General features: G+C 44.3%; 1 protein-coding gene across 1 annotated transcript in view; it reads left to right on the top strand.

Moving 5' to 3' along the window:
- Positions 1 to 14,291, top strand: part of LOC139338860 (laminin subunit alpha-3-like) — a 52,910-nt gene that overhangs the window by 21,840 nt on the left and 16,779 nt on the right. The window contains exons 16-40 of the mRNA XM_070974150.1: positions 81 to 133; positions 610 to 709; positions 1,560 to 1,612; positions 1,745 to 1,850; positions 2,256 to 2,355; positions 2,494 to 2,650; positions 3,252 to 3,390; positions 3,623 to 3,765; positions 3,918 to 4,021; positions 4,219 to 4,375; positions 4,742 to 4,905; positions 5,038 to 5,146; positions 5,236 to 5,333; positions 6,020 to 6,218; positions 6,620 to 6,746; positions 7,041 to 7,189; positions 7,655 to 7,770; positions 8,004 to 8,215; positions 8,313 to 8,517; positions 9,739 to 9,883; positions 9,979 to 10,119; positions 10,450 to 10,611; positions 11,159 to 11,260; positions 11,349 to 11,432; positions 11,932 to 12,162. Coding sequence (XP_070830251.1) covers positions 81 to 133; positions 610 to 709; positions 1,560 to 1,612; positions 1,745 to 1,850; positions 2,256 to 2,355; positions 2,494 to 2,650; positions 3,252 to 3,390; positions 3,623 to 3,765; positions 3,918 to 4,021; positions 4,219 to 4,375; positions 4,742 to 4,905; positions 5,038 to 5,146; positions 5,236 to 5,333; positions 6,020 to 6,218; positions 6,620 to 6,746; positions 7,041 to 7,189; positions 7,655 to 7,770; positions 8,004 to 8,215; positions 8,313 to 8,517; positions 9,739 to 9,883; positions 9,979 to 10,119; positions 10,450 to 10,611; positions 11,159 to 11,260; positions 11,349 to 11,432; positions 11,932 to 12,162 — 3,356 coding nt within the window. The remainder of the gene's footprint in view (positions 1 to 80; positions 134 to 609; positions 710 to 1,559; positions 1,613 to 1,744; positions 1,851 to 2,255; positions 2,356 to 2,493; positions 2,651 to 3,251; positions 3,391 to 3,622; positions 3,766 to 3,917; positions 4,022 to 4,218; positions 4,376 to 4,741; positions 4,906 to 5,037; positions 5,147 to 5,235; positions 5,334 to 6,019; positions 6,219 to 6,619; positions 6,747 to 7,040; positions 7,190 to 7,654; positions 7,771 to 8,003; positions 8,216 to 8,312; positions 8,518 to 9,738; positions 9,884 to 9,978; positions 10,120 to 10,449; positions 10,612 to 11,158; positions 11,261 to 11,348; positions 11,433 to 11,931; positions 12,163 to 14,291) is intronic.

Raw genomic sequence — 14,291 nt, 5'->3', positions numbered from 1 at the left:
GACTACTGTGGGGCCATGTTTGATAGTCTACTGCAGAGACTAACTGTACAGTTCATTGATTTCCATGTTTTCACTTCCAGCCCCCATCAGTGTGTGTAACCGTGCAGGAACTGAGGCTGCTGATCCTCAAACGGTATGTTGCTCTCAATAAACTTAAGTTTTCTGTCTACCAAAGCAGAATCTTGATTTTGTTTTTATTATCCTTGACAGAAGGGATCACAGTCTAAATTCAGCACTGGCCCTTTGCTTTCCCTCAAAGTCCTCTGACTGATAACACAGCTGTGCTGCTCTTCCAGCAGATTTTCAAAGGAAGTGTTTTTCTCTGAAATGTAAATGCAATTAAAACAAAGGAAAAGAGACTTCCTTCCATTTTGAAGAGGAAGAAAAACAACAATGAATTTCTGGAAGGTCATTTGCACTTCTGTTTTGGAACACAGCCTACATTTGAAAGAAAGAAAAGCCACAAATTTCCAGTCATTCAGAAAACTGGCAATGTAGTACAATATGCAACAGCTTGTGTCTGATTTCCATCAATCTGATTGTATAACCTGCCTTTCAACAGTAGCCACCAGTCTCAACAATCCTTAGATTCCTTATCTGTTGTTTCAGGGCGCCTGCCGCTGCCTACCAAATGTAGAGGGAACCCTGTGTGGCAGGTGTAAACCCCTCTACTGGAATCTGGCTACAGACAACCCTCGTGGGTGTATAGGTAAGAGAACGGGGAACTATTGTTGACTTTTGTAAAAGATATAAGAAAAGAGAAAAATACTTAGCTGATCTCCTGTCAGAGTATTAGTTCTGATCACCAACCTCGTTTTGTTCCACTACATTAAATCACCAGTAGCAATCTGACATGGTACTGATATGGGTCTTGGCCTCTCTTACCCAGAGGATATGTCAACATACTCCTGTCAACAAGGCCGGATCTGCCTTCCTGTCTCTCAGAGGGGAGCTGAGGAATAACACGTAAATACAGGCAAATTCCTGCTAACAGCTCTCAGTGTGGAGCTGCAAGTTGAAGCTGCAAGATTTCACGCTGTGACTTTGCAGTAATGAGTACCCAGCGGCACATTAAAAACAATACCTCTGGACTTCTGCTTTGCCCCTTCTCCAACCCCACAAGAAATAGCTCTGTCCTAATCCACTGAAAATACTTAATATGAGAATAAATTGGCTCCCATTATCCAGCCGGTGAGAGAACAGCTCCAGGCTTTGTCCAGGTACCTGTCTAATGTTACAGTTCTGCACTGTAGAAAGAATGTTGTCACTATCGTGCTGCCTGACGACACAAGGAGGGGGAAAAGAGCTTTTAATATCCAAAGAATGCCTCTGGTTGACTGTGGCCGGACATTAAGGGGAAGTTTTTCTTGAAAGCAAGCCATGATAGTAAATTCTCCTCTGGACCTTTGATGTGGAGATCTCTGAAGATTATGGGGTTTTTGTGCTGTTGCGTTTCACCCGTGAAAGTGACAAAATCCTGTAATCAGAGTCTATTCACTGCAGATCCCCTTTCTATTTTCCACAACCTTGCCCCTTTCTCTCTGTCTCTGTCATACCAGAGTGTCAGTGCGATGTGAAAGGGACCCTGAGTGGTGTTGGAGAGTGTGAACAGGTGAGTATTTCAAGACCTCCAGTTACCTATTAATCAAACTGTGACTCGGATTCGACTGTTATCGTACTCAGCCACAGTCTTGTCACATTTTTGTTGTTTGTCTAATATTCTCTTCATTATCTGTTTGTCTAGAAAAGTGGACAGTGTCACTGTAAACCTAATGCATGTGGAGATGCATGTGACACCTGTAAGGAGGGATACTTCCTGCTGCAGAAAAAGATGTATTTTGGTTGTCAAGGTAAGATAATCCTCCTTATCCAAACGTCTAACGTCACATCATACTTAAAACACTGTGTACTGTGTTACCATAGCTTACGAGGAAACTCTAATTTAATCCACACATAACAAGAGCAGGCTTTGCAGGCTGCTACCTTCAAGACTCTACAGAAGACCTTGTTTTTGCTGACCTCCAGTGGTCTAATCTCTCATCTCTGTATAAGGGTGTGGTCAGTACAGCGTTACATCGCCGCTGGGTGTGGTTACAGATGCACCTCCCATCGGTGATGGTGGGAGTTGCAGCCAACTTCAAAGTTTTAACCATAGAGTGCAGGGAAACACTCCTCATCAGTCCTGTATTAAGTTACTCTTTAATCAATGACTTAATCAATGAATTAATGACTTTGACTCTCTCTGACATTGACAGGTTGTCAGTGTGATGTGGGAGGCGCCATTGGCGTGGCGTGCGATGAGATGTCTGGACAGTGTCGGTGTCGGAAGAATGTAGTCGGCCGTAAATGCACTGAGTAAGATGTCGCCATCTTAGATGTCATCATGCATTAGGATTCAGAGAAAATTTGACTTTAAATATTTTTCTCTTTTTCAAGGCCTCTCCAAATTGATTATGAACCTACTTTCATTTTAACTTTCATCCACCTTGTTAGGCCAGCACCAAACTACTATTTTCCAACTCTGCACCAACTGAAGTTTGAGATTGAAGATGGCACCACACCAAATGCCAGACCAGTGCGCTTTGGTTATAGCCCCCAAGAGTTCCCAGATTTCAGCTGGAGAGGTTATGCCATAATGTCTCTGGCACAGGTTGGTACATATTAACATCACTACCTTAATATATTGAATACATTGATGTGATTATTCTAATAAATCACAGTATGGCTATTTTTTGTGACTTTCTGCTACTTAAATAACCTTTTAGCTTCCTTTTCAGTCTATTCTGACACCACCATGATTGTTCTGCTTTTACCTCTGCACTGAAGTCTCTGCACTCAGCCACAACAAGCTGATGCAGGAATGTGGACACCAGCTCCTCTTAGAATTAACACTATCTCTCTTCAGCCGGAGGTGATCCTAACGCTTACCCTTGGCTTTCCTGGCACTTTCCATATTGTAATGCGCTACTCCACCCCCCAACAAAAGGGGAGAGCACAAGTGAGAGCAAGGATCTTGGTGGTGGACGAAGCTGGCTTTCAGTCTTGCTGTGACTGTAAGTGAAGGGCCTGCCTTCCTTTGGCTGTGTGTTCCACTGTTCGCCTTTGCTTGCTGTCTGTTGATTAACCCGCTCCGTTTGCCTCTCCTCTGCCCACGTGACATGATCTTTAACCTTCCTCTTAACATTATACCCTCATCGTCTACTCAAACCTGTGCCATTGTAGTCAGTTGTGTGTCACTCTCATCCCTGCAGAGTGAGGTCAAAGTAACAGTGCATGTTGACCCAAAAGACGGGAGGCAGCACTTATTCCGTGTGGTTCTGCGGTTCACTAACCCGAGCAGCACCAGTGTGACAGGTAGCATCAAGGCTACCAATAACAGAGGCACTGCAGGTGAGGCTGCCTCTGACATTCAGTCATCTCTTACACTTCATATGCATTACATATCATATCATCAAACCTAACCCATTGTTGAAGAAATACAGTAAATAACCCATTTCCTTTATGACATTTATACCGTGTGTCATGTGTTACTCTATGCTGATGATGTCCTACTTGTTTGTTTTCTGTGCTCTCAGCTGTGAGTGTGTAACATTGCAGACATTTCTGCTGTGCTGTTCTGCAGGGTCAGATCAGAGTAAGGAAGTAATATTCCCTCAGAGTCCCTCCCCGTCCTTCCTCACTGTCCCAGGAGAGGGCTTCGCTGAGCCCTTTGCATTGACCCCTGGGAAATGGATCATTCACATAAAGGCAGAGGGGGTTTTGCTGGTGAGTTTAAAAGCAAGAAAATATGTCGAAATTATCATGAAAACAAAGTTGAAAGAACAAGAATTTAAGTCTTCCTGTGTAATATTGTACTCTGAAATAGTAAATGTGTAATAGGCTGTAAACTACAGTACACTGTCACTCTCACTCTCCAGGACTATTTAGTGCTGCTGCCCCAGGATTACTATGAGGCACCTTTGCTGCAGGAAAAGATCACCCAGCCCTGCACATACTTACCCACTGCAAACAGGGACAAAAAGTAAATCTTCAAGATTTCTATTCAGTTTTTTTTAGGTCTTTTCCTATTTCATGCTCACCAATACACATGTATGACATAAGTAGGTTTTGTTTTCAAATCCAGCACTTAACTTTCACATCAACTAAAATAGCGTGATCATGTAATTATCTGTCATCATTCTTGCTGATTCTGCCTCTGCTTCTGTGTCTCTCTCCCAGCTGTCTGTTGTATAAGAATGTGGCCATGGATAGCTTCAGCTCCACACTGGGCTCACAGGGAAAACTCTCCAGCCGCAGCGGGCGCAGGAGGAGGCAGGCTCGTGTGCAGCGTCCCACGCCAGATCACCCTGAGATGGTCGTTCTCAATGGCAGACAGGTGAAGTGAAGGGCCCGGGTTTACTTACGCGCCTACATACAATTAGAATTGTTGGTTTCAGAGTTTGGTTTCAATATTGTTGTGAATCACCTTTTAAATCATGACTTGACTGATTACAAAGCTATAAAGCAGGTCCTTAGGCAGGCTCTTATCAGCTGTTTCAAAGTCCAGAATAAAAGGACATGACTGGGCTTTTAGCGTCACAACTGTGGTACAACTGACCAATTAACTAAGGCTCAACCTTTTAAGTCAGCACTTGAACATGCTTTTATAATCTTTTACTGATTCATTTTTTCCTCCCTATTTGTTTGTCCTTTCATTGGGGTTCATTAAAATGAAAACAACTTTGTATGATCTGTCCCGTAGTCGCAGCTCCAGCTCAGTCTACGTGTGCCTCGTCCAGGCCCATATGTCCTTGTCCTGGAGTACGCCAGCGAGGTGGACGCTGTCCAGAATGTCAACATACTCATCAGTGGCCAGCCAGTTGGCCACATCCCGGCCAGGGCCAACATTTACAGTTGTGCCTACAGGTGAGTCCCCTATTTGTTGCTTCAGCATTTCAAACATCTCTTGTTCTAGTTCTTAGTTGATTTATGTCTTTGTAATTAGAAAGTTGCAGAATATATATGTTTCTCAGCTGTTGCATGTCTTAACCCTTGCAGCTTTTTGTGCCGGAGTGTGGCAGTGGACAGTAATAATCGCGTGACAGTGTTGCAGTTTTCTCATAAGACGGAAGTCCTTCTGCAAACTTCCACTACATCATTCCTGCTGGTGAGGGAAATGTTTCCCCAAAAGATTTAGAATAAATCAATATGTAGACAGCAGCGTGAAATTTGAAGCAAATGTGTTTCCCTCTGTAGTATAAAGTGTATGCAGTCCCTGCAGAGGAGTTCTCCATCGAGTATGTAAAACCCAAGGTGCTCTGTGCGTCCACTCATGGCCGCTTCACTGAAGACAGGTACGTCACCTTGTATAAACATCATTGCATGCTTTTAATAACATATGGAGATTTTTTTTTCAACACCCGTGAACGTAAACTGCAATTTATGAGATTGTAATGCAAGACTAGATCTCTATGTTGTGTGGGGTATCGAACACACATCTGTTTTCCAGGTGTGCTTGCATGCATTCCTCCAGCTGGGAAAGGTCATGCACCTGAGGCTGAACTTAAGGCCAAACTTTCTCTTTCTCTGTCTGTCACATGAAATGTACTTTCACTCTGCACCTAACGACCAGGTTGGATGGTGCACTTACACGTGTCTATAGCTGTCATTGTGCAGTCCTGTCATTTACTGTGTAATGAGTCACCCCTGAGTTAGTGTGTGATAAAAGCCCTCATTGAAAGGGCTGATTGATCTGTGGATTATTTTCTTGATAAATCAATTAGTTGTTAAGTTTATAAGATGTAAGAAAACGATCAAAAATGTTGATCAGTGTTTCCCAAAGGCCAAGATGACATCCTCAAATATATTTGTCCAAAACCCAAAGATATTCAATCTTACTCGCATAGAGTTGTAAAGAAACCTGAAGATATTCACATAATGTCTTTTCACAACACCTCACATTGTTCCGCTTGACCAGCACCTCAGCCACTATCAGAAGGCTTTAGGTAACAGCATCTTGTTGCTGTTTTTATGTTTCCAGTCGGCACTGCATTCAGAGGCAGTTCGACAAGCCAACCTCAGCCTGGATCTTGTATGCTGGCCGTGATGGACAGCTGTCTTCGGCATCAGCTCTTCCTCCCCAACGAGAACAGAATGAGGATTTGAGAAGGAGACGACAGACTGGGGTGTTCCCTGACCACGAACCTCAGAGTGATGGGATACTGCTTAAATACCCTCAGGTAAAAACTCCCGGCCCTTCCTTACCTGTTAAATAATCTGGTCTTTCCTGGACTTAATTTCCTGCTGCTGTTGGAGATGATCTGTAATTTTATTCAAGGTACTCGCCTGTCAATGGTGTCAAATCCCCTTTACCCCTCTAGTTACCAAAACACCAGATGATGCGTCAGAGAGTGAGGAAGTTGGCGAACTAGCGAGCTAGCCACTCTGTTTAATATTGTTATTTTGCTCACTCATGATTATTAATTTTCATTGGCAATGATGACAACAACTCCCATGATCACATGCTACTTCACTACATCATCAAACTATGTCTGTTGTTACTGTTTTGATTGAGAGACCCCTAGTGTCAGAAATCAAAGACTGTGCATCAAAGCTTTTTTCCCCTCATTCTTTTTTCCAGACTGAGATCAGTTTCACTCCCAAGGTGCCCCTCTCGGGCAGGTATGTGGTTGTGGTCCATTATCGCCAGCCTGAACATACCTCCTTCCCCGTGGAGGTCCGAGTGGATGCAGGCCGTGAGTGGAAGGGTGAGTGTTGGAGAAGTGTTAGGTTTAGTCCTGTCAAGTGAAATTGAATTAAACATTTTACTGGCTCACATTGGATAGAAGCATAGTTACTCGGGCAGCGACTGGGAAAGCTCTCTCAGTGAGGAGTTGATTCCTCCTTTAAGAGCAGATTAAGTCCCCAGCTCATGACAAGATGATCAAAGGCCTTGGACACACTTCCCTATATGGCTTTAAAGGAGGGACGGATTATTGTGCAGCATGCTTGCGTTTCTTCCTCATTCTCCATTCTCTTAATTACTTTAATTTCTCTTACAGGTTCAATAAATGCGTCCTTCTGCCCCGCGGTCTCAGGCTGCAGGGAGGTTGTGATCGCCGATGGACGCATTGCCCTTGACTTTGACAGGAATTCCTGGCAGCCACCCACCATCTCTGTGATTGTGCCACCTAGGCAGACACTTATTCTGGTCAGTTAAACACTCACACAAATCATGTTTACCCACCAAATTTGAGAGAAATATGGAAACAAATTGCAGCTTTGAGGAGTCTGTGTTTTGTACTAGAGTTGTTCAGGTTCAGTACTTGGCATGCTGAGGTCCTCTTTCCTCAGTGTTATGCCATATCCCCAACAACAACAATGAAGGGACTGTACTCTACCTGGCAGCCCCGCACAGCTTTGTAAAAGCTAAGCTTCCAGCCTCTGTGAGGCAGGGGCAGGCTGGGCTTTGCATGCCCGTTGTTCACCTGCTTTACTTTTCCTCCTTCAGATAAAATTGAAATATATGACTTAAACACTTCAAATCCTCACTTTATCCATTTATCACTCTCTCCATCATACTGATAAAATGCGTTTTAAGCACAAAACAACCTGGAAGTCTCAGGTGAGAGTGTGTGATTTTATCATTTGTTATGATTTTGTGCCTTTTGTGTAGGATTATATCTTGCTGGTTCCCGATAGCAACTACACCCCAGATCTCCTGAAAGAGAATCCGCTGGTTAAATCTGCAGATTTCATACAGCAGTGTAGAGGAGAAGGTTTCTATATTGAGTAGGTATCCACTGTGAATCCATGTGAAAGACATGATCTGTTGTTTCTTAGTGTGTTTTAAGATCTTCTCTCTTCTAATCTGTCATATATTGATACTTTGTTTGATTTATTCACCAGTACAGCAGTTTGACAATAATGAACATCACAGTGGAAGTTTTTGGAAATGGTGCCCTCTAGCTGTGAAAACCACATCTGTATTTGAAAGAACGCCTGTTATTTGTCCACCTCCTCAGCCCCAGAACTTCTTCCCAGTTCTGCAGAGACTCTGCCCGCTCTCTTGCAGCAGCCTACAATGAGGGAGCTCTGCCTTGCAACTGTGACAAGTCCGGCTCCACGGGGACCACTTGTGATCCGAATGGAGGACAGTGTCCCTGCAGGCAGCATGTCATCGGTCGACAGTGCACAAAGTGTGCGACAGGATACTACGGCTTCCCCTACTGCAGACGTGAGTGAATGGTTACTTCTGACTTATTCTGGTTATAATGTGAGTTTCCTGGTGTCTAAGCTCGAGCTTGAAAATCCCCTCTTCCTCCCTCCCGCAGCATGTGAGTGTGGCCGCCGACTGTGCGACGAGGTGACAGGACGCTGCATCTGCCCTCCTCAGACAGTCAAACCAGCCTGTGATGTGTGTCAGATTCAGACTTTCAGCTATCACCCCTTGCTGGGCTGCGAGGGCTGTGAATGCTCTCCGAATGGCATCAAAGCCAACACAGGAGCTGACTGTGACCGCATCACCGGGCAGTGCACGTGAGTGGAAACCTACTGAGGATGTGCACTTATTTAGATGGAGGTTAGAGTTTATTAGTGAGATTTTTTTTAACACTAAGATTTGATTAGATCTTTTTTTGACTAAAACAACAGCACAGTATGACAACATGTTGCCAGACACCATGACATCAGCAACACCCAGATAACAAACATAATATATTATGGATTATGGACAGGGGGTCTGTACTGGACTGCATAATCTGTATGCGTTTCCTGGCAGGGCATACAGCAGGAGGAAGATTAATGACATTTTAAGCAATGAGGATGAGGGGAGAGAGCACATCCCTTCTTCCAGCAAATATATTATCCATTTCGTCCATTTTGCAATGTAGAAGTCATTTCTCAGTCTCAGTGAGAAACTCTGTCTTTCCATCTCATAAATCTCTTTCATGATTTCAGTTATCTACTGCAGGTGCCTCGGCCTGTAACCATTTGCAAGTGATTGCTTTTTTCCTGCTGCAGTCAGTATTTTCAGGAGGTATCTGTTACTTCCTGTTCTTCCCTCTGGCAGGTTGCCTAAATAAAGTGGCTCCCATGTCTATGGAATCTGTCACCCCAAGAATATACTGCATGATTCTCCAAATACTTTCCCAAAATGGTAGTTGCAGCTGCAGCTTTTAGGTCACACCTGGGAAGAGAAAATACTGGTTCTTTAACCATATGACTCCAAACCTCAATAATAATAATAACATGCAGTGGTTCTGTTTTATATTTATGTTTCTTTGCTGTTAGCTATAGATTTACTGTAATCCTCTGTACAGTTGAGTTGTCACCATATAATAGAAGTTGCTCAAATACATAATTGAATATAATTTTAAAACTCCTCTTAATTCTCTATAATGTACATTTAATGGTTTTCACTCACTTTTGTGTGATGAAAGAGGCTGGAATGTCATGCCTGAAGCCTCTTCACCGTGAAAGTGAAGCATGACACCAAACTATTTCAAGTAATTAACGAGGGGATAAGTTCACAGTTCATTCATGTTGATTCATAGATTGTCTTTTCTGTCATGTACGGTTTCGATCCACGAAACAACCGACCGCATGATGAAGGCATAAAGCAAGTAATGCACAAAATCTTTCGGTTGTATGTGTAAATGGAGACTTTTCCTAATATAAATGTCTGAACCACATGTGGTTGTGCAGTTTGAAAATCACATCCATGATTTTACTAAAGATAATGTGCCTGTGTGTTTCTAGTTGCAAACCTAGGGTTGGGGGCCGGCAGTGTGACCGCTGTGCTGCAGGTTATTATCGCTTCCCTGAGTGTTTGCCTTGCAAGTGTAAGCAAGGTGGTGTCACAGCTGACGTGTGCCACCCAGACACGGGGAAGTGTCTCTGCAAGGTAAGTCCGTTCCATCAAAAACTCCCCCTGACTCGTTTCTCTTGGTTTGGTCTTTCCTCCGCTCTGACTCTCTGTCACTGCTGCCATGTTTGTAGAGAAATGTTGCTGGAGTAAAGTGTGATACCTGTCGGGAAGGTTCCTTCTATTTTGACCCCTCCAACCCTCAAGGCTGCACCAGCTGCTTCTGTTTCGGAGCGACTGACCGGTGTCAGAGCTCCAGCAAGCGCAGGGGGAAGGTGTGTACGCTTTTTCGTGCCCCTGCATGTCTGTGAATGCCTTGGGAAATTTTATGCCTGCAAAGCTGTCTGGCTGATAGCTCTTATGTGGTGAACAACGTCATTTGTTTAATGAAAGCTGAACATGGTGTTCAGGAAAACGTCTGGCTCTGGGAACATTCTTTAATACGCCATCATGTCTGTTTTCAGCTACAATGAATGTGCTTCTACTGGTATGTTTGTGTATTATAAGCCCGTGGAGTCAGTTGCCACCTCTGAACTACCTCTGAACTACAGTGCAGTTTTAAGATGGATTTTTCATTTTAACCCCCAAATACTCCTTGTTATTAGTTTGTAGACATGCAGGCCTGGCGTTTGGAAAGCCCTGACCAGGAGGAGGTTTCCTCTGTGCTGAACACAGCCAGCAACACAGTGGTGGCAGACATCCAGGAGCTGCCTCGTACAGTCCAGACTCTACACTGGGTGGCACCATCGTCCTACCTGGGAGACAGAGTGAGTCAAAGGAGGGAAAGAACATCATGACAACAAAGATTCTGCTGCCAAAAGAAAATTCAGCATTTTCTTGGGTCTTATTTTCATAGCTTTCTCTATATTTTACTCACTACAGCTCACTCACTACTCACTAAACATATCATGTCATGACTCCATTTGAAGTGAAAATGAATATTTAAGTTCAAATTTTAGCTACTACATCACTTTCCATTATTACACATGGACCCATTTTTCCAGTGCAGTAGAGGATTGTAATGTAACCCTCCAGTCACATGTTTCACTTCCGAACAGCTTGCCTGATCTTCTTAAGTCTCGTCTATGGATTCTGTCATACAGATGTTGCTATGGGAGGTAAATCTTTGTAACTGAGAGGTAAAATGCTATCATGACTGATCGAAATGATGGCCTTAGCTCTTACTTCCTCTGTGTGAAATCAGACCCAGGTTGCAGAGATACAGAGCTTTCCTTTAAGCTCTGTGTTCCAGTGGTCTCTGCAGTCCTTTCAGACAAAGCTGACAGACATTTCTGCCTTGGCCCTTTGCCTTAGGTTTCATCTTATGGTGGTTACCTCACCTACCAGTCCAAATCGTTTGGGATTCCCAGTGAGGGGATGACTCTCATGGACAGAAGACCTGATGTTGTGCTGACTGTGCGTAGGCCTGCTACTTTCTTCACTCTTAAACCTCTTTTTTTCAGCAATGGACACACAGTTTATCTAACTCATTATATCCCCCAAGGGCCGGGATCTGACCCTGATCCACATGGCTCCACAAGTCCCACTTCCAGACAGGCTGTATCAGGGCAGAGTCCAGTTCCTGGAGGTAAAGTACACACCAGCTGCTCTATTTGACTTAGAGTCTAAAGCACCACAGGGCTGTGATTTCAGATCGACCACATGATATCAAAGCGGATGAACTGCACACTGAGCTGCAGTTATGATTCCTTGGCAACCTGACTGTTGGATTATAAGATATGTGTGTGTGAAGCAGATTTTGAAGGGAAAGTGGGGCTACTAGAAACTTCTTTTAATGTCCAAAGGGTTTATTTCTGGGGAGTGTAGCTGTGTTTAGTAAAAGTTCACAGGAATCTGCCCTTAGGTTTTGTCACTTTTGGGTATTAGTGAAATGTTATGTTGATAACGGTGCTGGGGGAAAGGTCAGGGAGCCACCAAAGCATATAAGATTCATCCTCAAGAGGACTTTACATATTTATACTGTTTTCTCTATCATCTTAAATCTAATGAAATATGATTTTGGAGTATGGTCTTCCCCTACAGGTTTCTCAGCATTTGTCAGAAAATAACAGATCTGTTATCTGCAGGGAAACTGGCGCCATGCTATCACCAACAAGCCCGTCTCCAGAGAGGAACTGATGATGGTCCTAGCCGGCCTGGTTGGCCTGAGGATCCGAGCTTTGTACTTTACTCAGAGCCAGCGACTCAGCTTAGGCGAGGTGGGCCTGGAGGGGGCGACTAGCACAGGGACCGGTGGGCCTGGAAACACTGTGGAAGATTGTTCCTGCCCCCCTGAGTACACCGGAGACTCCTGTGAGGTGAGGAATTAAAGGCCATCAGATTTCCCTCAATACTGCTGCTCTTTATTTCTTTATTTTAAAAAAAGAGGGTGTAAAGGCTGTGTCTTTTTGGGAAAACAAAAAATATTCTGTATTGACCCTGGCTGCAAACGCAAGAAAATAGAAGCTCAAACAATAAAAGTTTAGCGTGTTAGTGACTCCTGGCTTGGGTGTTAAAACTTGAAAGGAATCCAACTTCATGGACATACTGAAAAAAAAAATTCCATTCCCCAAAAAAAGTCTTTTCTCCACCTGAAGTGTACATATAGGTGTGTCGAACGAGAAAAACATGGTGATGGGGTGGGGATCATTTTGTCAGCTCTGAGAAACACTGGATATAACAAGCAGGGTGGAGCAATGCATCTTGTCATCTTTGAGGAGCTGGACCTCCTCCTCATATTTTTAGGGTGTTCTGACACGCCTGAACCAAGTACCACACCCTTTACCAGGAGGAAAAATTCATCATCTGAGGAGGCTTGGGTGGAATGCACTGGAAAATACCGGCCAGAGGGCTGCGCGGCCAAATAGTGTAGCCCCAGGCTGGGATATGATGCACAATCACGCAGACATAATATTAGTGATTGTACAGCTATAATCACTGGCATGGCTACGGCTCACAGAAACATAGTGCAAACAGCCGCGATGTTGTTGCTAAGGAAAAGGCTTTACTTGAATTCTTTTTATCCTGGGAAAAGTGCTGACGAGCCTGAGAGTGTGTGCTTCTCCTGTCTGATTTGTATACATGTGACGGCAGCGGTGTTGCCAACAGAAGCTAATTAAAAAGGAGAGAAAAAGAGCATCTGCTAATTAAAAGCATTTTTCATGTAACAGAGATCACTTATTAGTGGAGAGAAAGAGGAACATTGAGAAAGCTTTAAAATGTTGTTCTAAAGTGGGTGCTGTTGCCATAGATGTGGTTACCCACTCATGTATACGTGAGCCATCGTCTGACGGGGAGTGCTTTAAAGGAAGTTTGATTTTATGTGCCCAGAGGCGGCATGACAAGGGGCCTTGCCTTGACACACGGGGTGTGGCAGCTGGCAACACATTGTTACTCATAAAGCTGAGTGTGCTCGCCTGCGCGCACCTACAGCGTGTGTGCGTGTCTGCAAATATAGCTGACACGCCTAGTTGTGTCTGCTGTGTGTTTGAGGAGTGTGATTCAGGTGTGAGTCTGTTGTCTGACTTTCTTCTCAGTCACATACTGTATACTTCCACAAACACTATTATAAACCAGACACACAGAATATTAATGCACAGTTGAAAGCTCTTCTTGCTTTTTCAAGACGAGACTTTATCACCAGATCCTGCAGCGTTAAGTAAACACAGTGTGGTAATTTTCTTTTTCTCTGGTCTGATTTCCTGTGTGTGCATCCACATTCGACTGAATTGTCTCAAGCTATTTTGTGTGTGTGTGCGCAAATGTGTGTGTGTGTGCCAGAGAGAGGGAGACGGCGTGTACACACTTGCATGTGTGTGCTTGTGCGCCTGCATACACTCATACTGAACTGCAAGACTGACTCAGGTAGGACATGGGGCGTGTCCTCTTCATGTGCGTGTGTGTGAGCGTGGGTATGTGTGTTTAAGAGGCCGCGGCAGGGGAGAGTGGGGCGTTATTTCACACAGGCTAAACGTAAGGAATGTTAGATACGTGTATGGATAGACGCTGGCGCACCCGGGTTTTGTTGCCGACCCTGCTATGTTGGACTTTGATTGGACTCTGCTGTGCTGGCCACAGGCCCTTCAACAGAGGGGAGCGACCCCGCTACACCAGGCATCATGACAGATGGGCTCAGAGGATACACTACCCTTCAATTCATGACCAGGGAACTCAGCGGATAGAGTATCCGTCAGTGAATGATGAGGGTACCCAGAGGGTGCACTACCCCTCGGTACATGACAGAGGACAGAGAGTTCACTTTCCCTCTGTCAATGACAGTGGCGCCAGTTCTCAGATTCAGGTAAAATCATGAAGATCTTGTTGTTGAAGGGATGTTGTTTTACCATAGCTGCAGGTCACACTTCTCAGTGTCTCAGATGTGTCTTGTTACTGTCTCTGAGGCTGTTATCTCTCAAAGCAAAGGTTACACTTTGGCCCTTCAGTCTTG

Source organism: Chaetodon trifascialis, chromosome 11 (assembly GCF_039877785.1).
Source record: "Chaetodon trifascialis isolate fChaTrf1 chromosome 11, fChaTrf1.hap1, whole genome shotgun sequence".
Lineage (NCBI taxonomy): Eukaryota > Metazoa > Chordata > Actinopteri > Chaetodontiformes > Chaetodontidae > Chaetodon > Chaetodon trifascialis.
The sequence above is the reverse complement of the archived record's forward strand: the minus strand, read 5'-3'. Positions and strand labels throughout refer to the sequence as shown.